Source organism: Salvelinus alpinus, chromosome 6 (assembly GCF_045679555.1).
Source record: "Salvelinus alpinus chromosome 6, SLU_Salpinus.1, whole genome shotgun sequence".
In the NCBI taxonomy this organism is placed as follows: Eukaryota; Metazoa; Chordata; class Actinopteri; order Salmoniformes; family Salmonidae; genus Salvelinus; species Salvelinus alpinus.
The window spans coordinates 39915029-39941345 of NC_092091.1; the positions used below are offsets into that span (position 1 = coordinate 39915029).

General features: G+C 41.8%; 2 protein-coding genes across 4 annotated transcripts in view; one reads left to right on the top strand and one right to left on the bottom strand.

Annotated features, from left to right (window-relative positions):
- Positions 1-685: 685 nt before the first annotated feature.
- Positions 686-16839, top strand: tbc1d7 (TBC1 domain family, member 7). Its single transcript, XM_071406613.1, has 8 exons — positions 686-1020; positions 10569-10688; positions 10804-10884; positions 11064-11254; positions 12453-12590; positions 12846-12991; positions 13231-13360; positions 13461-16839. The coding sequence occupies exons 2-8, from the start codon at positions 10577-10579 to the stop codon at positions 13545-13547; spliced, it is 885 nt and encodes a 294-aa protein (XP_071262714.1). The 5' UTR covers positions 686-1020; positions 10569-10576; the 3' UTR covers positions 13548-16839.
- A 5175-nt stretch (positions 16840-22014) lies between these two features.
- The window catches only part of phactr1 (phosphatase and actin regulator 1), a 66917-nt gene continuing 62614 nt past the window's right edge, over positions 22015-26317 (bottom strand). For all 3 annotated transcript variants that reach the window (XM_071406607.1, XM_071406608.1, XM_071406606.1), the window contains exon 13: positions 22015-25225. In XM_071406607.1, the coding sequence (XP_071262708.1) occupies positions 25210-25225 (16 nt within the window). In that variant the 3' untranslated portion in view covers positions 22015-25209. The remainder of the gene's footprint in view (positions 25226-26317) is intronic.

The following is a 26317-nucleotide window of genomic DNA, read 5'->3' on the forward strand; positions in this document are numbered from 1 at the left end:
TTGCAACGCCAGGGTTGTGGGTTCATTCCCCATGGGGGGACCAGGATGAATATGTATGAACTTTCCAATTTGTAAGTCGCTCTGGATAAGAGCGTCTGCTAACTGACTTAAATGTAAATGTAAAAATAAACATTAAATTATCTGGCAACAGCTCTGGTGGACATTCCTGCAGTCAGCCAATTGAACGCTCCCTCAAAGCTTGTGTTGTGTGACAAAACCGCACATTTTAGAGTGACTTTTATTTTCCCTAGCACCAGGTGCACCTGTGTAATGATCATGTTTAATCATTATCTTGATATGCCACATCTGTCAGGTGGAAAGATTATATTGGCAAAGGAGAAATGTTCACTAACATGGATGTAAACTAATTTGTGCACAACATTTGAGAGAAATACAGTTTTTGTGCATATGGAACATTTCTGGGATATTTTATTTTAGCTCATGAAACATGGGATCAACACTACATGTAGCGTTTATATTTTTTGTTCAGTGTAGAATGGCAGTAGACCGTGGTGTAGCCCGTCATTGTAAATAACAATGTGTTCTTAACTGACTTGCCTAGTTAAATAAAGGTTAAATAAAAGTAAACATTGGATGTTTGTTACCCAGCTACAGTACACCTTCTATTGGAAGATATCTGTAACTACAGCAAATAATATAATGTTCATTGCCATCTACTGGTTGCACGTGCTGTCGATGAGGAAATGGTCAACATGTTATGAATGGATCAATAGCCTGCGTTTCACTTTCTCATTGCTGGGCATGTAATTTGTGTTATTCGAACATCTTTGGTATTGCTAGCTTGGGTTTCATTGCTTGCATAGTGACGTTGATTTCATAGAGACGTTGATTTAAGCATATGAGAAGAAGATGTACCAATAGTGGTTACAGTATCTAGCTAGAGAGATAGCTAGCTGGTTGCAGACAGTCGTGTAGGTCGCGCCCGGCTTCAGAGCTCCTTCCCCGGTGACTGCAAGCTGGAAAGGGCGTGGATGCGGTGAGGCCCACGGGTACAACAAGGTAGGAGGCAAAATAAGCTTGACATAAAGCACATTTTAACAGTAAACTATACTTCTGTTACGTTATTCATCCAACAGTTTAATGGTTTTCAGTAAAGTGTAATTTTAACACTGTCACAGAAAATACTAGAAACTCAAGTTTAGGGATATCATGGATGCTTGGGACGTCCATAACATAAGCCTAACTTTAACCCCTAACCTTAACTATAAACCTTACCTAAAACGAACCTTAACCCATAAAGGTCCCGGACAGTCATCCTATTTCCCAAGTAAAAATAGCCTTTGAATGACCAACACATCACCCATAATATTTTTAAGCTATTAAAATACTCATAATTGAAGAAATTGTATACTTTCTTGCGTCTTTAACTATCAGGAAGCATTAAGAAAATGCTGAGTGGGGTGGCAGCTTATTTTCATGAGATCGCCTTGACTGACAGTTATTGGAATTGCCCATGTGGTCTTTTCCAGGTACCAAGATAAACAATGGGCCACATGTCATTGATGACAAGTGAAACAATGGGCCACATGTCATCCCGATCCTAATTGGCATGACTCAACCCATTTTCTCTTAAAAATGCTCTCTCACATGGTCAACAGAGCTAATCATGGACTGTTGGATAGCAGACAAACAGCAGCAATACACAATTGCATTTCTATTGTTTTGTAATTACACTGAACAAAAAACAAGATAATCACTGCTGCTACTCGCTGTTTATTATCTATTATCTATACATAGTCACTTTGCCCCAACCTACATGTATAGTACCAGTCAAAAGTTTGGATACCTACACATTCCAGGGTTTTTCTTTATTTTTACTATTTTCTACATTGTAGAATAATAGTGAAGACATCAACTTTTGACTGGTACTGTACATATTACCTCAATTACCTCAACTAACCTGTACCACCGCACATTGACTCGGTACCTATAGCCTCGTTACTGTTATTTTATTGTTGCTCATTTATTTTTTTACTTTATTCAGTAAATATTTTTCTTAACTGCATCGTTGGTTAAGGGCTTGTAAGTAAGCGTTTCGCGGTAAGGTCTACTACACCTGTTGTGTTCGGCGCATGTGATAAATAACATTTTGATTTGAAATATAAACGCAACATGCGTGTTGCCAATTAGGATGTTGCGTTTATATTTCAAATCAAAATGTTATTTATCACATGCGCGGAACACAACAATTTCAAAGATTTTACTGGGTGACAGTTCATATAAGGAAGTCAGTCAAATGAAATGAATTCATTAGGCCCTAATCTATGGATTTCACATGACTGGGAATACAGATATGCAACTATGTTGTTAGTGTATGCAACATGATGGACTGACTGGTTTACATGTGTATGATGTAAGAATGTAGGTGTGTGTAATTATTTTAATGGAAGGTGATGCCGAAGAAAAATGGCCATCCTGGATGGACAATCAAGTTGTATTCTATTCTATCTGCTGGTCACATATACAGTACCTTTTAAAAGAAAGGTAGGCGTGTTGATCAGAAAACCAGTCTGTATCTGGTGTGACCACCATTTGCCTCATGCGGTGCTGCAAATCTCCCTTTGCATAGAGTTGATCAGGCTGTTGATTGTGGCCTGTGAAATGTTGTCCCTCTCCTCTTCCATGGCTGTGCGAAGTTGCTGGATTTTGGCAGGAACTGGAACACGCTGTTTTTCAATCCAGAGCTGCCCAAACATGCTCAATGGTTGACATGTCTGGTGAGCATGCAGGCCATGGAAGAACTGGGATATTTTCACCTTCCAGGAATTGTGTACAGATCCTTGCGACATGGGGCCGTGCAGTATTATGCTGAAACATGAGGTGATGGCGGCGGATGAATGACACGACAGGATCTCGTCACGGTATCTCTGTGCATTAAAATTGCCATTGATAAAATGTAATTGTGTTCATTGTCCGGAGCTTATGCCTGCCCATACCATGACAGTTTGGGCAGAAATTCTTCGGTTTTGCAAACCAGCTGTCTGGGTGGCTGGTCTCAGACGATCCCGCAGGTGAAGATATGATACATGAGACCAACACTTTACATTTGCGTTTATATTTTTGTTCAGTGTAATTATAGAATACAGTTGACTGATAGACTTCTTCGCAATATTTTGTAAAGCAGAAGTCACCTTAGAAGCTTAGACATACAGTGCCTTCGGAAAGTATTCAGACCCCTTAACCTTTTACACATTTTGTTACGTTACAGCCTTTTTCTAAAATGGATTAAATAAAATAAAAAATATTCAGCAATCTACGCACAGTACCCCATAATGTCAAAGCGAAAACAGGTTTTTAGAATTTCTTGCAAATGTATATATACACTGCTCAAAAAAATAAAGGGAACACTTAAACAACACAATGTTTTTCCAAGTCAATCACACTTCTCTGAAATCAAACTGTCCACTTAGGAAGCAACACTGATTGACAATACATTTCACATGCTGTTGTGCAAATGGAATAGACAACAGGTGGAAATTATAGGCAATTAGCAAGACACCCCCAATAAAGGAGTGGTTCTGCAGGTGGTGACCACAGACCACTTCTCAGTTCCTATGCTTCCTGGCTGATGTTTTGGTCACTTTTGAATGCTGGCGGTGCTTTCACTCTAGTGGTAGCATGAGACGGAGTCTACAACCGACACAAGTGGCCCAGGTAGTGCAGCTCATCCAGGATGGCACATCAATGCGAGCTGTGGCAAGAAGGTTTGCTGTGTCTGTCAGCGTAGTGTCCAGAGCATGGAGGCGCTACCAGGAGACAGGCCAGTACATCAGGAGACATGGAGGAGGCCGTTGGAGGGCAACAACCCAGCAGCAGGACCGCTACCTCCGCCTTTGTGCAAGGAGGAGCAGGAGGAGCACTGCCAGAGCCCTGCAAAATGACCTCCAGCAGGCCACAAATGTGCATGTGTCTGCTCAAACGGTCAGAAACAGACTCCATGAGGATGGTATGAGGGACCGACGTCCACAGGTGGGGGTTGTGCTTACAGCCCAACACCGTGCAGGACGTTTGGCATTTGCCAGAGAACACCAAGATTGGCAAATTCGCCACTGACGCCCTGTGCTCTTCACAGATGAAAGCAGGTTCACACTGAGCACATGTGACAGACGTGACAGAGTCTGGAGACGCCGTGGAGAACGTTCTGCTGCCTGCAACATCCTCCAGCATGACCGGTTTGGCGGTGGGTCAGTCATGGTGTGGGGTGGCATTTCTTTGGGGGGCCGCACAGCCCTCCATGTGCTCGCCAGAGGTAGCCTGACTGCCAATAGGTACCGAGATGAGATCCTCAGACCCCTTGTGAGACCATACGCTGGTGCGGTTGGCCCTGGGTTCCTCCTAATGCAAGACAATGCTAGACCTCATGTGGCTGGAGTGTGTCAGCAGTTCCTGCAAGAGGAAGGCATTGATGCTATGGACTGGCCCGCCCGTTCCCCAGACCTGAATCCAATTGAGCACATCTGGGACATCATGTCTCGCTCCATCCACCAACGCCACGTTGCACCACAGACTGTCCAGGAGTTGGCGGATGCTTTAGTCCAGGTCTGGGAGGAGATCCCTCAGGAGACCATCCACCACCTCATCAGGAGCATGCCCAGGCGTTGTAGGGAGGTCATACAGGCACGTGGAGGCCACACACACTACTGAGCCTCATTTTGACTTGTTTTAAGGACATTACATCAAATTTGGATCAGCCTGTAGTGTGATTTTCCACTTTAATTTTGAGTGTGACTCCAAATCCAGACCTCCATGGGTTGATAAATTTGATTTCCATTGATAATTTTTGTGTGATTTTGTTGTCAGCACATTCAACTATGTAAAGAAAAAAGTATTTAATACGAATATGTCATTCATTCAGATCTAGGATGTGTTATTTTAGTGTTCCCTTTATTTTTTTGAGCAGTGTATATAAAAAAACATACCTTATTTACAAAATTATTCAGACCCTTTGCTATGACACTCGAAATTGAGCTCAGGTGCATCTTGTTTCCATTCATCATCCTTGAGATGTTTCTACAACTTGATTGGACTCCACTCCACATTTTTGCCCATTCTTCAAGGCAAAAGTGCTCCAGCTCCTTCAAGTTGGATGGGTTCCGCTGATGTACAGCAATCTTTAAGTCATACCACAGATTCTCAATTGGATTGAGGTCTGGGCTTTGACTAGGCCATTCAAAGAAATTTAAATGTTTCCTCCTAAACCACTCGAGTGTTTGAAACAAGTCATTCTTTTCATTTCACTTCACCAATTTGGACTATCTTGTATGTCCATTACATGAAATCCAAATAAAAATCAATTTAAATTACAGGTTGCAACAAAGTAGGAAAAATGCCAAGGGGGTGAATACTTTTGCAAGGCAGTGTATAGATCTGGAGAAGGCTTCCAACACATGTCTGCAGCATTGGAGGTCCCCAAGAACACAGTGGCCTCCATCATTCTTAAATGGAAGAAGTTTGGAACACCCAAGATCCTTTCTAGAGCTGGCCACCCAGCCAAACTGAGCAATCGGGGCCTTGGTTAGGGAGGTGACCGAGAACTTGATGGTCACTCTGACAGAGCTCTAGAGTTTCACTGTGGAGATGGGAGAACCTCCAGAAGGAAACCATCTTTACAGCACTCCACCAATCAGGCCTTAATGGTAGAGTGGCCAGATGGAAGCCACTCCTCAGCAAAAGGCATACGACAGCCCGCTTGGAGTTTACCAAAAGACTCTCCAGACCATGAGAAACAAGACTCACTGGTCCGATGAAACCAAGATTGAACTCTTTGGCCTGACTGGCAAGCGTCATGTCTAGAGGAAACCTGTCACCATCCCTATGGTGAAGCATGGTGGTGGCAGCATCATGCTGTGGGATGTTTTTCAGTGGCAGGGACTGGGAGACTAGTCAGGATTGAGGGAAAGATGAACGGAGCAAAGTAGAGAGAGATCCTTGATGAAAACCTGCTCCAGAGCGCTCAGGACCTCAGTCTGGGGCGAAGATTCACCTTCCAACAGGACAATGACCCTAAGCACACAGCCAATAATAAAACGCAACTTCCAAATATAATATAATTTGCGAACGACCTGTCCTTTAGGCTATTTGTATGAACATTTTCATTAATAAATAACAAAACAGCATTTTTTCTAATATCATCTAGGCCTCTCTAATTTAATTTAGCCTAGGCGTGAACATTTTATTTAGGCCTAATAAATAATAAAACATGGCTGTCTACAAACACCAGGGCAGGCCGGTCATGGCTAGAAGTGTTCCAACTTTTGTCAAATTGATGTCAGATTTGACTTTTCGTAGCTGATTAGGAGAAGTTACGCTGCAGGTTAGGAGAATTAGCTAAAATGCAACAACAACAAAAATCTACTTTTGACGTTGATTTGACAAAAGCTGGATCCTGTCTAGCCATCACCGGGCCTGCCCGGGATCCCCACTCCCCATCCCGCTGCGATTCAGCATCACAGCAGTGGCAAATTGGAAAACTGATATTGGACAATCAAATTCGATATGTACACTACCATTCAAAAATTTGGGGTCACTTAGTAATGTCCTTGTTTTGAAAGAAAAGCAATTTTTTTGGTCCATTTTAAAATAACATCAAATTGATCAGAAATACATTGTTAATGTTGTAAATTAAATATATACAGAGGCTCATTGTCAGCAACCATCACTCATGTGTTCCTATGGCACGTTGTGTTAGCTAATCCAAGTTTATAATTTTAAAATGCTAATTGATCATTAGAAAACCCTTTTGCAATTATGTTAGCACAGCTGACAACTATTGTGCTGGTTAAAGAAGCAATACAACTGGCCTTTAGACAAGTTGAGTATCTGAAGCATCAGCATTTGTGGGTTTGTTTACAGGCTCAAAATGGCCAGGAACAAAGAACTTTCTTCTGAAACTCGTCAGTCTATTCTTCATCTGAGAAATGAAGGCTATCCCATGCGAGAAATTACCAAGAAACTGAAGATCTCGTACTAAGCTGGTTACTACTCCCTTCACAGAACAGCGCAAACTGGCTCTAGCCAAAATAAAAAGAGGAGTGGGAGGCCGCGGTGCACAACTGAGCAAGAGGACAAGTACAGTAGAGTGTCTAGTTTGAGAAACAGACGCCTCACAAGTCCTCAACTGGCAGCTTCATTAAATAGTACCCCTAAAATACCAGTCTCAACGTCAACAGTGAAGAGGCGACTTCGGGATGCTTGCCTTCTAGGCAGAGTTGCAAAGAAAAAGCCATATCTCAGACTGGCCAATAAAAATAAAAGATTAAGATGGGCAAAAGAATACAGACACTGGACAGAGGAAGGTTGGAAAAAAGTGTTATGGACAGACAAATCTAAGTTTGAGGTGTTCGGATCACAAAGAAGAACATTTGTGAGACTCAGAAAAAAAGAAAAGATGCTGGAGGAGTGCTTGACGCCATCTGTCAAGAATGGTGGAGGCAATGTGATGGTCTGGGGGTAATTTGATGGTGGTAAAGTGGGAGATTTCTACAGGGTAAAAGGGATCTTGAAGAAGGAAGGCTATCACTCCATTTTGCAACGCCATGTCATACCCTGTGGACAGCGCTTAATTGGAGCCAGTTTCCTCCTACAACAGGACAATGACCCAAAACACAGCTCCAAACTATGCAAGAACTATTTAGGGAAGAAGCAGTCAGCTGGTATTCTGTCTATAATGGAGTGGCCAGCACAGCCACTGGATCTCAACCCTATTGAGCTGTTGTGGGAGCAGCTTGACCGTATGGTACGTAAGAAGTGCCCATCAAGCCAATCCAACTTGTGGGAGGTGCTTCAAGAAGCATGGGGGGAAATCTCTTCAGATTACCTCAATAAACTGACAACTAGAATGCCAAAGGTCTGCATGGCTGTAATTGCTGCAAAGGACACAATGATTTTTAATTGAAATAATAATTATGTATAACCTTGTCAACGTCTTGACTATATTTCCTATTCTTTTTGCAACTAATTTCATGTATGTTTTCATGGAAAACAAGGACATTTCTATGTGACCCCAAACTTTTGAACGGTAGTGTAAATAAACAAAATTCATTGAGATAAATCTTATGCTCATTTGAAACGAAGCCCGCGTCATGTTTTTATGAAAGTACTTACTCGTTTAATTTCCAAGCTCCACTGAAATAAGCTCAACTGAAATGCACCAATTACGCATTATACAAATCTTTACCCTATTCTAGTCTATCAATCCATTCCAAATCTTTATACTATACATGACAATAGTGGCATATGTTGATGTTGCCTAGGGCGGCAGCAGAACTGCTAGGACCGGGCCTGACGAACACAATAATTTGCCTCAAATTTACTTGTGTTTGCGGCAGACATTCAATGCCTCCTCAAAGTGAGCCCCTGCTGTTGGGAAGTCAAAACTGTCCAACGCATGGGTGCAGCTTGTGTGCTTATCAGCTTCGTAACTTTGTCCTCAAGAAGGCACAGCTTGAGGCCGTCTTTACCCTGTTTTGGAGAAAGATTCCCCTCGGCGAGCACACTGGAAACCGGGATAATCAATACAATATTTTGCCCAGTCGGGAGGTACATTTTAGCTGAAGTCCCTTATGATGACCTTGCGTCTTTTGCGTGAGTAAAAATAGAAACATACTCACCCGACACTAATTTCCAAGCAGCTTGTGGATTTATTAGCCTATGAAGTATATTTGTCTTTGATGTTGGAGCAGTTTTATTTCCGTCAATGAATAAAAAGCATTATTTTGCAATGGATTTTTTTTTTTTGGGGGGGGTGGCAATTTGGCCATCAATTTTATTTATTGGCTTTTCTTTTTTAAGCCAGCATTTACCGGTTAACAGAAACCTTGCCATCCTGGTAGTCCTCTGGCCCTGCGTCCTTGTGAATGTTAACCTGTGTAAAGGTCTTACTCACATCGGCTATGGAGAGCCTGATCACACAGTCGTCTGGAACAGCTGGTGCTCTCATGCATGGTTCAGTGTTACTTATTTCAAAGCGAGCATAGAAGGCATTTAGCTTGTCTGGTAGGCTGATGTCACTGGGCAGCTTGCGGCTGGGTTTCCCTTTGTAATCTGCCTTTAGCTCAGTGAGGATGTTGCCCGTAATCGATGGCTTCTGGTTGGGATATGTGTACGGTCACTGTGGGGACGACGCCGTTGATGCACTGGTCAGATTTGCCAAATGGAGGGCGATGGAGATCTTTGTATGCATTTCTGTGTGGATTGGGAGGACAGCAGTAAATCCTTGGTAATGCCTGCCTCCTAAAGCCAAGTGTTTGACACGAGGGGAGGGGACCAGTAATTTTCTGTGTGTGTATTTATTTCTCAGAACAGAATAGATTCACGAGTTTCAGAAGAAAGTTCTTTGTTCCTGGCCATTTTGAGCCTGTAATCGAACCCACCAATGCTGATGCTCCAGATACTCAACTAGTCTAAAGAAGGCCAGTTTTATTGTTTCTTTAATCAGCACAACAGTTTTCAGCTGTGCTAACATAATTGCAAAAGGTTTTTCTAATGATCAATTAGCCTTTTACATTTTACATACATTTACATTTAAGTCATTTAGCAGACGCTCTTATCCAGAGCGACTTACAAATTGGTGCATTCACCTTATGATATCCAGTGGAACAACCACTTTACAATAGTGCATCTAACTCTTTTAAAATGATAAACTTGTATTAGCTAACACAACGTGCCATTGGAACACAGGAGTGAGGGTTACTGACAATGGGCCTCTGTACACCTATGTAGATATTCCATAAATCTGCCGTTTCCAGCTACAATAGTCATTTACAACATTAACAATGTCTACACTGTATTTCTGATCAATTTGATATTTTAATGGTCAAAAAATCTGCTTTTCTTTCAAAAACAAGGACATTTCTAAGTGACCCCAAACTTTTGAACGGTTGTGTGTGTGTGGGTGTGCGTATGTTATTTCTCCGCAATTGGTAGTTCGTCTCATCCACTCACTGCAAGACCCGTACGGACTCGGAAGAGGCAAAGATCGAGAGCCATGCGTCCTCCGAAACATGACCCTGCCAAGCCGCACTGCTTCTTGACATTGCTCGCTTAACCCGGAAGCCAGCCGCACCAATGTGTCGGAGGAAACACCGTACACCTAGCGACCTGGTGAGCGCGCACTGCGCCCGGCTTGCCACAGGAGTCGCTAGTGCGCGATGAGACAAGGACATCCCTACCGGCCAAACCCTCCCTAACCTGGACGACGCAGGGCCAATTGTGCGTCGCCCCATGGACCTCCCGGTCGCGGCCGGCTGCGACAGAGCCTGGGCTGGAACCCAGAGTCTCTGGTGGCACAGCTAGCACACCACTGCGCCACTCGGGAGACAGTTGGTATACATTTTTAAGTGAAAAATCGGCGTCTTAGCGTAATTCCATTATTGTGGAGTTGCCCTTAATGTTAACTCCAGTGTCCATAGAGATGATAGAGTTAGGCTAAGTATCTTTAGCGATCTAAGCCTGCCAGTGCCTCACAAAGTAAGTGTGCTGTGGTTTTGATGTCATTTTCAGGAGACACTATCATTAAATGACCCTTCTTTAAAACTGTGCTTTTCCAGGTGACAGTATGGCTGAGGACCCTCAGAGGAACTTCCGTTCTGCCTATTATGAAAAGGTGGGCTTCAGAGGGGTGGAGGAGAAGAAATCACTGGAGATATTACTGAAGGACAACCCACTGGGTATGTACATTACAATACTACTACAGTTACAACAGGTACATCATTGTTATTATCACTGCTGCTCTGCTTCTACCTCCAAGTCTGTTCATATGCCTTTTTTGTGTTCCTTTGTCAGATGTGGAGAAGCTGAGCACTTTCAGTCAGAGATTCCCTCTGCCCTCAATGTACAGGATCCATGTATGGAAAGTGCTGTTGGGTAAGTCTTTTAACACAGACTACCCACAGGATTCAGAGCATATTTCACATACCAGCACACCTCTCAGCCCATAGAAAACCCTATTTCTCACCAGACACGCATACACTAGACCGATCCATCTGACAGACCAACCCACTGGCATGACTTGCTGATGTGACGCACCCTGTGTCTGTCTCTAGGTATCCTTCCTCCCCACAGTGACTCCCACTTCCTGGTGGCAGGGTACAGGCGGGAACAGTACCAGGATGTGTTGGAGGCCCTGAAGGTGATGAGGTTTGTCCACATGGCCACTCCCCAGACGCTGGTGTACCTACGCATGTTCCAGCTGGAGAGCCAAGTGCTGCCCAGACGCTCTGATACCTCAGCCCCGGTAAGAGGAGAGAGAGAATAAGAGGGGCCTTTAAAAAAAAAGAAAAATGATGTAAAGGTCCAATACAGCTGTTTTTTTTATCGCGATATCAAATCATGAATAGTGAATAATGAGAAAGTCGTGCGTCTGCAACTATCATACCCACCCCAAAAAATGGTAACCTCCCCCTGTTATTGTAATGGTGAGAGGTTAGCATGTCTTGGGGGTATGATATTTGTGCGTCTAACTTTCTCACTCATCATTATTCACGATTCATTTAGGATTATCCGTAATCATGGTAACATCCACATTCATGTAGAAGTGTTTAGAAACGTATTCCATTCTTATTTACTGTAAAAGTGACTCCAAAATGAGACGATGCATTATTTACCATTAATTAATATTGGGCACAATATAATCTGCAACACAACCAAAGCAAAGAGCAAATGCATCTAACAAATTGATGCTTGATGCAGTCATTGCGTGCAAAATACTTACCTTTTTACTACTTTAATACACATGTAAGTTAATTTGTCCCAATACGTTTGCTCCCCTTAAATGGGGGGACAATGTACAAAAAGTGTTGTAATTTCTAAACAGTTCACCCAAAATGGATAAACACACCCTCAAATGAAAGGTGCCGGTCTGTACTTCAACACCTAGTCATTGTTTGATTTCAAATCCAAACTCTTGGGACTATAGAGCCAAAATAACAAAAAATGCTTCACTGTCCCAATACTTATGGAGGGCGCTGTATATATACGACAGGGAAATCACGTTTTTGACTGCACGGGGCCTTTCTTTGCATATTTTAAAGTAAACAGAATGTAAACAGTTGGAGAGGGGAGATGAAATGAAATCAGACCCTTGTTCTGAACGTGCAACTTACCTCTGCCAGTATCCCTACACATTGTAAATATTGTATTGGAGCTGACACTGTATCCAGCTTACTTACTTCTCGTGTTCTTCTTATTTTTATTACTTGTGTGTTTTTGTCCTACCTTAGGTTATTTTTTAGTACTACATTGACATTGATTACTCCATTGTTGCGTTTAAAGCTTGCAAGAAAGTAATTTCACTGTACTTGTGCACGTGACATTAGTACTTGAAACTTGCCTGGTCCTACTCAGAACTTGATTTCACTTGATTCTTTGTTCTCAGTAGAATCAGTAGGTTAGGCTATTTATGTGTGAGACTGACGGGTGTGTCTCTGTTTCAGGACGAGGAGGATGAGGACTTCCTGTCCATAGCTCGAGCCATGGAGGAGATCGTAGAAGACCCTATGGATTGTTATTGGCTGATCAAGAGCTTTGTCAACCAGTTCAACAATAAGTTTGGAGACTCCATTCCCCACCTGGTGAGTTGTGCATTGAAGGGTGGTTGGGTAAGGGGATGAAAGGGGTGGTCTGGACTACACTTGTTGTGTGGTGCTGCATTGCTCGTTGTTGTTGTCGTTACTGCTACTGTTGTTTTTGTTGTTTTGATTAGTCAAATATCCAACATAAAAAATGTACATGTAGCAGATGTGTACACTGCAGCAATCTCGCAACACATCTAACCCTGTGTCCTCAACACATCTAACCCCCCCCTTATCTGTGTCCGGTTGGTTTAGCCCAAGAGTCTGGAGCACTACCTGAGTGTGGAGGAGCCCCGGCTACTGAACCATCTGAAGAATACTGGGGCCCTCGCCATGCTGCCATACAGCCTGTGGTTCAGACGCTGCTTTGCTGGCTGCCTGCCTGAGTCCAGCCTGCAGAGGTTAGGCACACTGAGGCTTGTTTCTCTCAACAACCCAGCCACAAAGGCGTGAGAGGTGTAATCTTTGCATCAACAAACCACATTTGTTACATGAAGCACTTTGCTGTTCTGTGAGTGGCGTGGGTCTGGGACTTGGTTAGAGAAGTCCTGTACCATGTTAGCTATGAAGCTTTCAGGACACCCATCGCTCTTCTATTATGCTGGCATTCTGACTCATGTCATGTGTTCTGCTCTTTCAGGGTGTGGGACAAGGTGATCAGCGGGTCCTGTAAGATCCTGGTCTTCGTTGCCATGGAGATCCTTCTCAGCTACAAGATCGTGGTGATGGGGACCAGCAAACCGGAGGGAGTGGTCAGCATCCTGTGCAACGTGAGTGACGTCATCATCATATGATCTCCTGGAGGTTTGAGACTTTTCTCCCCTTTTTGTCTGCCAATCACATTGATTTGTTTTTCTCCTCTACTACCAGATGCCCCAGGAGAACACTGACGCAATAGTGACTAAAGCCATTGACCTGTGGCACAAGTACTGTGGCACCCCCATGCACTCTGTATAGGATCACCGATCTCCTGCCAGACCCTCTTGATGGGGTCATTGACATTGGGATACGCTTGGACTCAAATCAATCACGTTTATTTGTCACATACTTCGTAAAACAACAGATGTAGACTATCAGTGCAATGCTTTCTTACGGGCCCTTCCCAACAATGCAGAGAGAAAGAGCATAGAGAAATAATATAAAAGTAATAATAACACGGCTATATACACAGACAGTGCCAGTACCAAGTAGATGTGCAGGGGTACAAGGTAATTGAGGTAGATATGTTCATATAACTTGGAATAAAGTGACTAGACAACATTATAGATGATAAACAGTAGCAGCAGTGTATGTGATGAGTGCCTGGTATAGAGGTCCTGGATGGCAGGGAGCTCAGCCCCAGTGATGTACTGAGCTGTGCGCACTACCCTCTGTAGAGCCTTGCGCTTGAATGCCAAGAAATTGATGTACCAAGCGGTGATGCAGCCGGTCAAGATGCTCTCAATGCAGCTGTAGAACTTTTTGAGGATCTGAGGGCCCATGCCATATCTTTTCAGCCTCTGACTGGAAGTGCCACTGAGGAACCACAATGTTGAGGGTCAGCGTGGCGGATGTGTTGATGCCTACCCTCAGCACCTGGGAGCAGCCTGTCAGGAAATCCAGGATCCGGTTGCAGTCCCAGGGTCCTTAGCTTAGTGTTGAGCTTGGAGGGCACTATGATGTTGAAACCTGAACTATAGTCAATGAACAACATTCTCACATAGCTGTTCCCGTTGTCCAGGTGGGAAAGGGCAGTACCCCGTTGCAGGAAAATGGCAGATTTGGGCAATGTTAAACGCCTAAATTGGAAACGCAATGGCTGTACAGTAACATGATGTTAGAGCTTTGGCTCTGCGCTTCGCAGCGCTGTATGGGTTTTGACTGACAGTGGTTCTGAACTTGAGCACCTCGCATGACAAGAAGTTGCCCCCATCCCTCCCGCTAATTGGGCAACTTTTGCAAATGTTTTGTTATCTGAGTGAGGGAAATGCTGTAAATTTAAGAGGCTCCTATGTATACTGAACAAAAATATAAATGCAACATGAAACAATTAAAAATATTTTACTGGGTTACAGTTCATATAAGGAAATCAGTCAATTGAAATACATTTAATTAGGCCCTAATCTATGGGTTTCACATGACTGGGCAGGGGTGCAGTCTTGGGTGGGCCTGGAAGCCAGGCCCAGTCAATCAAAATGAGTTTTCCCCCACAAAAGAGCTTTATTACAGACAGAAATACTCCTCAGTTTCATCAGCTGTCCAGGTGGCTGGTCTCAGACGATCCCGCAGGTGAAGAAGCCGATTGTGGAGGTCCTGGGCTGGCGTAGTTACATGTGGTCTGCAGAATTGTGTTCATTGTCCATAGCTTATGCCTGCCCTCACCATAACCCCACCGCCACCATGGGGCACTGTTCACAACTTTCAAATCAGCAAACTGCTCGCCCACACAACGCCATACACGTGGTCAGCGGTTGTGAGGCCTATTGCACGTACTGCCAAATTCTCTAAAACGACGTAAGCGGCAGCTTATGGTTGAGAAATTAACATTCAATTCTCTGGTAACAGCTCTGGTGGTCATTCTTGCTGTCAGCATGCCAATTGCACACTCCCTCAAAACTTGAGGCATCTGTGGCATTATGTTGTGTGACAAAACTGCACATTTTAGTGTGACCTTTTATTGTCCTCAGCACAACTTACACCTGTGTAATGATCATGCTGCTTAATCAGCTTCTTGATATGCCACACCTGTCAAGTGGCAGGATTATCTTGGCAAAGAGAAATGCTCACTAGCAGGGATGTAAACAAATTTTTGCCCAAAATTGAGGAGAAATAAGTTTTTGTGCATATGGAAAATTTCGGGGATCTTCTAATTCCGCTTATCAAACATGGGACCAATACTTTACATGTTGCGTTTATATTTTTGTTCAGTATATTTAGAAAAATGAAACTTTGAGGATTTATAATGAATACTCTCTCCACTGGCTTCCAGTTGAAGCTCGCATCCGCTACAAGACCATGGTGCTTGCCTACGGAGCTGTGAGGGGAACGGCACCTCCGTACCTTCAGGCTCTGATCAGGCCCTACACCCAAACAAGGGCACTGCGTTCATCCACCTCTGGCCTGCTCGCCTCCCTACCTCTGAGGAAGTACAGTTCCCGCTCAGCCCAGTCAAAACTGTTCGCTGCTCTGGCACCCCAATGGTGGAACAAACTCCCTCACGACGCCAGGTCAGCGGAGTCAATCACCACCTTCCGGAGACACCTGAAACCCCACCTCTTTAAGGAATACCTAGGATAGGATAAAGTAATCCTTCTAACCCCCCCCCCCCCCCTTAAAAGAGTTAGATGCACTATTGTAAAGTGGTTGTTCCACTGGATATCATAAGGTGAATGCACCAATTTGTAAGTCGCTCTGGATAAGAGCGTCTGCTAAATGACTTAAATGTAAATGTAAATGTAATACCAAATTGATGTCATACAAGCAAGCCAAACAAACACCCTTGAGTCCAGAATGTGCACTTCACATTTCCATGTCATAAAACTTGTCTTGTACAGTGTCAAAGTTTATGATCACTATGTTTGATGTACAGTTACAAGATGACATGCCGTCATACCCTGGGTTATTCTGAACAGAATGATCCTCGGTTTCTCTATTGTGAAGAAAATTTGCCACGGCGCGCTCATGACTCCTTTCTATGCGCACCAAAATGATGATCTGTTTCATTGAATTGCATTGTGAAAGCCTTTTATAATGTCTTTGTCTAACACTGTAATATCGTATTTTATAACTTTTCTAGTCATGTTGACAATGGAACAGGCTTTGAAATGATGCCCACCTGACCCAGATTGCGATTTATAATTGACCATTTTGGATTGAGTAAGTAACAGTAATTGCGGGGATGGAGTGTTCCAAACGAAATAACTACAAGTGTGCTTGCTCTAGTTCCTGAATGGCACAGCTAGGAGAGCTCACCTTATAGCTCAAGACTCTTCTTTAAATCATAAAAGTGCATTGAAATTACTTAGAAACTGTGCACTTAAGAAAGGTGTGGCCACTTGGAGACACCAGTTAGTCCTCTCACTCAAACCCTTGTAATTTATTTGTCTTATGTTGTACCTACCCCACATCTTCCAGGAATATTCTTATCGTGTTACGGAATGTATCAAGAGTATTTTCAGATTTAGTTTTCAACAAATGTGACGCAAAGGACAGCATACAGTACTAGTAAAAAGTTTGGAAACACCTACTCATTCAAGGGTTTTTCTTTATTTTTACTATTTTTTTCATTGTAGAATAATAGTGAAGACATAAACTATGAAATAATGCATATGGAATCATGTAGTAACCAAAAAAGTGTTAAACAAATCAAAATATATTTTAGATTCTTCAAAGTAGACACCCTTTGCCTTGATGACAGCTTTGCACACTCTTGGCATTCTCTCAACCAGCTTCATGAGGAATGCTTTTCCAACAGTCTTGAAGGAGTTCTCACATATGCTGAGCACTTTTTGGCTGCTTTTCCTTCACTCTGCGGTCCGACTAATCCCAAACCATCTCAATTGGGTTGAGGTCGTGTGATTGTGGAGGCCAGGTCATCTGATGCAGCACTCCATCACTCTCCTTCTTGGTCAAATAGCCCTTACACAGCCTGGAGGTGTGTTGGGTCATGGTCCTGTTGAAAAACAAATGATAGTCACACTAACCGCAAACCAGATGGGATGGCGTATCGCTGCAGAATGCTGTAGTAGCCATGCTGGTTAAATGTGCTTTGAATTCTAAATACATCACTGACAGTGTCACCAGCGAAGCACCCCCCCCCCCCCCACACACACACCACACCATCACACTTCCTCCATGCTCCTCCTCCATGCTTCACTGGAAACCACACATGCAGAGATCAACCGTTCACCTACTTTGCGTCTCACAAAGACACAGCGTTTGGAACCAAAAATCTCAGATTTTGACTTATCAGACCAAAGGACAGATTTCCACCGGTCTAATGTCCATTGCTCATGTTTCTTCTCTTATTATTGGTGTCCTTTTAGTCGTGGTTTCTTTGCAGAAATTTGACCATGAAGGCCTGATTTCACACAGTCTCCTCGGAACAGTTGATTTTGAGATGAGTCTGTTACTTGAACTCTGGGAAGCATTTATTTAGGCTGCAATCTGAGGTGCAGTTAACTCTAATTAACTTGTCCTCTGCAGCAGAGGTAACTCTGGGTCTTCCCTTTATGTGGCGGTCATAATGAGAGCCAGTTTCATCATAGCGCTTGATGGTTTTTGCGACTGCACTTGAAACTTTCAAAGTGTTGAAATGTTCTGCATTGACTGACCTTCATGTCTTAAAGTAATGATGGACTGTCGTTTCTCTTTGCTTATTTGAACTGTTCTTGCTATAATATGGACTTGGTCTTTTACAAAATACGGCTATCTGCTGTATACCACCCCTACCTTGTCACAACACAACTGATTGGCTCAAACGCATTAAGAAGGAAATCAATTCCACAAATTAACTTTAAGCAAGGCACACCTGTTAATTGAAATGCATTACAGGTGACTACCTCATGAAGCTGGTTGAGAGAATGCAAAGAGTGTGCAAAGCTTTCATCAAGGCAAAGGATGGCTACTTTGAAGAATCTAAAATATATACTTTGATTTGTTTAACACTTTTTTGGTTACTACATGATTCCGTATATGTGTTATTTCATAGTTTTGATGTCTTTATTATTATTATTCTACGATGTAGAAAATAGTAAAAATACAGAAAAACCCTGGAATGAGTAGGTGTGTCCAAACTTTTGACTGGTACTATATGTAAAATGCACATAAAGTTAAAAGTGTTATATTTGGATTCAGTATTGTGTCAGGTGAACTGTTGTCCTCACTTTGGTCTAATACTTTTTCCATAATCTCCAAACTGTTCAATTGCTACCATTTTCATATTTCTTCTGTAAGAAACATTTCAATTTAGGCCAATTCCCACGAGTGTAAAGGGTTAACAGGAGAACATCCAGACCTCTGCCACTAACACAACATACATTGAGTTTGGACTCAATGGATAGAATGAATGACTGTACAGTACAAAGGGCTGTTCCAGGGCCTGTCATGGTTGAGGTTACTATGGTTGTTTATATGGGGAAACTGGTCCTAAACCTGTGCTTAGGGAGGTTTACTAAGTAGACAGGTTTTGGATCATAGCAGCAATCCACTATATTTATGGCCTGGTCTCAGATTTGTTTGCCTTGTCTTGTCAATTCCAACCATGCTTGTCAACTCCTCCAACCTACTCAATTCAGACTCCTTGAAATGAAGCCCATTCCTTGAACGTGTCCTAAAGGAAGGAAGTTGGAGGTGGCTTTGCTTGACATGTGAACATCTAGCAGAAGATACCAGCAGCATACCACCCTGCATACCACTGCTGGCTTGCTTCTGAAGCTAAGCAGGGTTGGTCCTGGTCAGTCCCTGGATGGGAGACCAGATGCTGCTGGAAGTGGTGTTGGAGGGCCAGTAGGAGGCACTCTTTCCTCTGGTCTAAAACAAACAAAAATATCCCAATGCCCCAGGGCAGTGATTGGGGACACTGCCCTGTGTAGGGTGCTGTCTTTCGGATGGGACGTTAAACGGGTGTCCTGACTCTCTGAGGTCATTAAAGATCCCATGGCACTTATCGTAAGAGTAGGGGTGTTAACCCCGGTGTCCTGGCTAAATTCCCAATCTGGCCCTCAAACCATCATGGTCACCTAATAATCCCCAGTTTACAATTGGCTCATTCATCCCCCTCCTCTCCCCTGTAACTATTCCCCAGGTCGTTGCTGCAAATGAGAACGTGTTCTCAGTCAACTTACCTGGGAAAAAAAAAAAAAAAAAAAAAACAGCTGAATCATGTATTTATATGTCAATAAACATGCATTTAATGAGAAAGTTGAGTGAATTGAAACCAGATATATAATACTCTTCTATTTCTATTATGAAAACAGTTTGGTTTCAGTTAGTGAAGTTCAGTTCAGTTCTCACTGTTGGTGATGTTATAAACGGTGGGATTTGAAATTGACACTTGATAAAAATAACTGCGTAAAATAAATAATTAAAATACTGAGCTATATTGTATGCAAAAAAAAATTGTACACATACAATTGCTCAGAGGAAGATATTTTGTTTAACAAGTAATACTTTGAGAGAAAAAAGAGACAATTATTGACACCTCTGTTTTCAATAGGATAATGACACTGAGCCTTTTCTAAAGTGTTTTAAGTGTTGGAGAACATATTGGGAGGGATCTTAGACAGAATCCTTCCAGATCCTTGATATCCTATGTGCTTATGGGCTGCCCTCTTCAATTCAAACCATATGTTTTAAATTAGTTTTAAGGCCAGAGACTGAGATGACCTTTATTTGGTTCATCGCACTCTAGCGACTCCTTGTGCCGGGCCAGGCACCTGCAGGCTGACCTCGGTCATCAGTTGAACAGTGTTTCCTCTGACACATTGGTGTAGCTGGCTTCCGGGTCATTTCGACGCCAAACCCACCACTGCTGTAACAGCTGACATAACTTGTCATAATTTGGTCATAACACTGTCAAGACACATCTAGATAGATCTGTTGTGACATGCCGCGTTCAAGTGCTAGTCGGAATGAGGAAACTCAAATGTCTGATTTGCTATCTGGTTTCCTAGTTCCGACTAGCATGTGAACGCGGCAATCCATTACACCATAGCCTGCTTGTAAACTGTATGTTTATGTTATAAATAACATTTAAAAAAATGTTACATATTAAAATATCATTGTAATTGCACACACATTGATGTCAAACATGCACCTACCCCAATACCATGTTGATGATGACTGGTATAAATGCAGGAGCAGGACAAGACACCCTCTTTGTGACTGATGACTGACATAAGGGCATGTATGTGATAGGCCTATCTGGCTTATATGAAATAAAAAAATACAATTATTATAACAGTCATAATGCTTCTTGACAGTGTCATAGTGTATTTTCTACAAGTTATTCAAAATACAATGAAGAAAAACATGATTGTAAAAAAATCTTTCCAACAATATCAAAGGATTTAACTCTAAATCGTATTTATTCCAACGTGTTTTTTTCCCTGCCTAGAAGTTTCCTTTAGTTATTTTCTGCAGCCTCCCTTAAGGTCTTCACCTACAACCCGTGATGCAGCAGATATATTACTTTCTCTGAAAAGTAAAGAACAGAAATCAGAATAGAGTATTTTACAATGCAGTGACAGCTCTAAAGAAAGCTGAAAAATGAAACACCATACCAAATACATTATGGCAATAGCAAACACTTTCTCAAATACATTACAATCCTGTTTTCTCAATGTTTTCATTAAAACAGCTCTTAATGTAGGTAGCTAACAGTGTTTGTTTAGCTAACATTAGCATCACTATCAGTAAGGGGCGCAAGTCTGGTTTTAGAAGTGTGGGGGGGTATAACTTGGCTGTGGTCTGTTTAAATGTGATATATTTTATTTTTATTGGGGGGCAGCTAATTTCCTGCATTTCTACACAATCTAATATGACCCATGGCCCTATAGCTGTCTCTATTTAGAACAAAAAGTAAGAAAAAATGCCAACAATCATCAAGCTAGGTAAGAGCAGTGGTGTAAAGTACTAAGCAAAAATACTTTAAAGTACTACTTAAGTCGTTTTTTGGGGTATCTGTAATTTACTTTACTATTTATATTTTTGCCAACTTTTACTTCACTGCATTCCTAAAGAAAATAATGTACTTTTTACTTTTACTACATTTTCCCTGACACCCAAAAGTACTCGTTACATTTTGACAGGAAAATTGTTCAATTCGCACACTTATCAAGAGAACATCCCTACTGCCTCTGATCTGGCGGACTCACTAAACACAAATGCTTTGTTTGTAAATTATGTCTGAGTGTTGGCATGTGCCCCTGGCTATCCATCAGGAATTTGAAATGATTTACTTAATATACTTAAGTACATTTTAGCAATTCCATTTACTTTTGATACTTCAGTATATTTAAAACCAAATACTTTTAGACTTTTACTCAAGTAGTATTTTACTGGGTGACTTTCACTTTTACTCAAGTCATTTTCTATTAAGGTATCTTTACTTTTACTCAAGTAGGACAATTGAGTACTTTTGCCACCACTGGGCAAGATATCATTATTAAATATGTTTAAGTGATTAAGACTGAACTAGATCAATGATAATTCAATAATCAATATTGTGTTGCACCTTTAACCAATAGCCTAACAACTCTTACAAATAAAGTACAAAGATGTAACTTTTGATTGTCCATATTAAGACATCCTCTATATCAAATTGTAGCCAGACCACCCAGCCAGCCCGAGCCGCCTGCACGCCTGACCCCCCCCACCAGTCTAGTCAATAACTCAACTCTCTCCCCAACAACTTCCTTCCCATCTTTTTTTATGTCTCAAGGGAAAAGTTTGAAAAACCAAAGTTTAATAAAAACACACATACACCTACAGATTAACACACACAAACAGTACATCCTCCATATAATATCATAGGCCTAATAATTCTGTAGAGCTCTTTTTGCACAAAATAAGTCTCGGTCACCCCGTCCTGCCCGTAGGGGTCCATGGCCCTGCAGCGCCCCAACCCAACACACCCCACTCATCTTTAGGCTATTAGTGAAACATTCCTTATTGTTTCAGGTGTGTTTAGGCCAAGGCCAGAGTGACAACCAACAGTACGGCAGACCACCAGGGCCAGGACTGAGCAGCCCAGCAGCTAGGGATGGTCTAAATAGGTATCTCCCCTGACATGGGCATGTTTTCAATACAGACTCTTTTTGACTGTAACTGCTGCTGGCAACAATTGAATTACGTTCTTTTGCCGACGTTTACTGACACCAGTCATATTCAACAGGTGATGCACGTTTGTAAACTCCTCAGTTATTCTGCGCTCTGGCACACTCAGAGGAATGTTTTGAAATCGGAGTAGATGGCCTGAGTGAATTTACAAACGCTGAGGCTTTTTCTAAAATATTTTATACACATGGGTGTATGTGTATAAAATATTTTAGAAAAAGGCTCAGTGTTGTTATCTTTGCAATGTGAGGTATTTAAAGGTATTAAAAACATGGGTGTCAATGATTTTGAAAAAATATTTTTTACTTGTTAAACAAAATCTTTCTCTGAGCAATTGCATTAGTATAAAATAATATAATTTCCCAATTTTTGGAGCATACAATATATCTTCATATTTGAATTATTTATTTTATACAGTAATTTTGCTCATCTTTATCCAGGGTGTCAATCATTTCGTACACCACTGTATGTATGGAATAGAGGTTGAAGAAAAAAAGCAGTTATGAACGTTTTTTAATTTTTTTAAAATATATATTTCCTTTAGATAAGAAACTGCATACATCACAAGCCCCGTTTATACCTGGTGCTTTCATAGGTTCGTTGTCCTGATCTTGTCTACATTCTGATTGTGCCCACATTTCCAGAAATATGCCTACACAGGCTATTAAAATGTCTGTTATCTGTCCACTATGTCTTTGTTGTGACCAGATTTCCTTCCTTTATGCAAATTATTTCACAGTTATTCTTTCAAAATAATATTTATTTATTGTAAGTTATGTTGATGTAATCAGTCAATGGTGCCACCTGGCAATGATTTTAGACGGCAGAATAACGATGATTTAAATGGTTTCTCTGTCCAGATCTGTCTACACAATGCATGCCTGACTACCTCCGGAAGCGGGCAGAATGATCTGATCACAATCAGATCACAATGTGTCTTTTGATTTTCTACGCCTGACAAAGGACCCAAGTTAGAACCAGGTATAAACAGGGCTATAGAAGATGAACACATAGTTAACAATCATCACATGCAGTTTCCTTCTGTACAAAAAAGAAAAACATATTTAAATATTTAAGTTTCTTTTGTATAATGTACATATATTATACAAAGAGTGTCCTCTTTTGTTAGTTTGGATACAGGAGAGAGGCACAGGGAGACAACACTGAGTCCTGGGTCGTGTTAAGCCCCCCGTTGTAAAACATTTTCCTGTTTTGTGCCTAATGAACATGTACGCGCACGCACACACACACACAACCAGGATACACCACAAGTCAAAGGGTTCTCAGACTAAACAATCAAGACCAACTCATCAACTGCATGTGTTCATTGTAAAAAAACAAGAATAATGTTTTTCCTTGTATTTTGAGGTGTCTGGCTTTTTGTGAGCAAAAGGTGGTACTGTACTTTCATTCACAGCCAAAGGGTGGTCTAATGTAGCTTCTCCACTATGAGGCCAAACCAGGCGGAACCATACAATTCCTGTTTTGAGAACAGTGAGAAATTGAACAATTCCATTCCATTCATAACTGATACTTACCAGTCTATGGAGCACCCTACTGAAACATTATATTGACAACATACTTGATCAAATGTCATTCAAACAAAGTACATTTGGCAATGTTTTCATCCCTGTAAAGAATACAACAGGCACAGTGACACTATACAGAGGGTTGCAGAACCCTCAACAGTAATAATGATGATCTGGGTTGCATTCAAGGTCACAACAGCATTTCAAAGTGTATTTGGTATTGAGCGGGTAGTTCTCTGAAATGTTCCCAGTACTTGTTCACCTGAATGCAGCCCAGAAAGAGACAGACGGAGGAAAGAAAGGTTCAATTATTGCTTGGTTCACATTTCTATATCCCAACATGAACACAACATGGACAGGAGAGTTTTGCGTTGTATTCCAACGTTTTTAGAGGTAAATATTCCGATCATATTCTCCTACTACAGTTTCCTTCAGAATAGCACATACCATGTACGGTATTGTAAGTAGTACTTTAACCGCAACACACTTATTACAGAATCCTATTCAGCAGTACTATCAGATTAAAAGGGGTTGGTCCCTCTGTTTTGGAAACAGCAGCCCACAATGGAAAATAGTCAAACTAATAATGTACCAAAAAGTATTAAAAAGGCAGGAACAACAACCCTTGGAGGATAATCCTTTTTTAACCAATCAGATGTAGGATGTCTCTCTGTATTCCTTACGGATGCCCTCCCAAACTCAATCTCCCACAATCCCAAAGTCTTGTTGGCACAGATATAGGAATAAAGTTCCATAACCCTTCCGTAGAGTACCGTCAAAAACTAAAGTGCAGTAAAGTAAACACATGAACTATCTTCAGAATTAAAAAGGATAATAAAAGGCTGTTAAAAACAATACATTTTAGTCCATATAATCTCCATTTAGAGGAGAACCCAGTCAGTCAGTCCGTCCAGTGCTTTCCATCAATCTCTCTCCATGTGTACGATGCTCCCTCTCCGCAACCCCAACATGACCACAGGACCAAGATACTGTTGTGATTGGTCCAGCCTGCCCTCTCCAGTTATTGGCACATATTTTGGGTCAACACTGGAGCCTGGAGTAGTGTCAGCTGCCCAGTTCTGTACACACACCCCTCCAGGTTCAGATTACGTTTCCGGTCAGTTTCAGTACATGTTCTACTCTGGTTCTAGTGTGGTTCTGGTCCAGTTCTGGTCTTGTTGTGTTCTGGTCTGGAAGCGAAGGGGTGTGGTACACAAAGGCAGTAGTTTGCGATCCAGCACTTGAGGTTCTTGTAAAAGATGGCAGAAGAAGAACTACGGTCGATGAAACCTACAGGACAGAGAAAAACAGAGAGACAGAGAGAGAAACAGAGAGACAGAGACAGAGAGAGAGAGAGACAGAGAGAGAAACAGAGAGACAGAGACAGAGAGAGAGAGAGACAGAGAGAGACAGAGAGAGAAACAGAGAGACAGAGACAGAGAGAGAGAGAGAGAAACAGAGAGACAGAGACAGAGAGAGAGAGAGACAGAGAGAGACAGAGAGAGAGAGACAGAGAGACAGAGAGAGACAGAGAGAGAGAGAAAGACAGGGAGAGAGAGAGAGACAGAGAGAGAGAGAGAGAGAGAGAGAGAGACAGAGACAGAGAGACAGAGAGAGAGAGAGAGACAGAGAGACAGACAGGGAGAGAGAGAGAGAGAGAGCTAATTGAAGAGTTTATTTCCAAAACACTATATCCACCAATTTTAAACATTTGTGTTTTCTCATCAGAAATGATTGCTTATGGGTACCTTCACGTGTGTGTAAAATATTACTGTTCTCAGATGTTTTATTAATAGATTTTAGATGTGTATGAAAATGTGCTTTTTTTGCTAAATGCTATTTTCATTGTTTAGATGGAATGGAATGTTCGTATCCTGTATATTTGACTGTGATATGTGGTTGTCTCACCTAGCTATCTTAAGATGAATGCACTTACTGTAAACCGCTCTGGCATCTGCTAAATGACAAATGTTTTACATACAGATCTCATATTACTGTATTGAATTATTTAAAAAACATTTAAATATTGCTGTCACAAATGTATCATTTGTACATTTATTTATAATTTTCCCCCGTTATTTATTACATTTGACTGTGTAAAACCTAGCAGGACTATTTATTGTTGATATACAGTGATCCCTCGCCACTTCGCGGTTCACTTATCGCGGATTCGCTATTTCGCGGATTTTCATAATGCATTTTTTTTTTTTTTTTGGTGCATTGTGCTCTGCATTCTGATTCGCTAAAAACTCACTCCCGCTTCTTGTATCAAAACATGCTACGAATTGTGCTATCATTTTGTCGTCTCGTGCAGTTATGTGTACGTACATAAAACAGCTTGGCAAATTTACATTAAGTTGGCCAAATTATCTTGTAATTTCG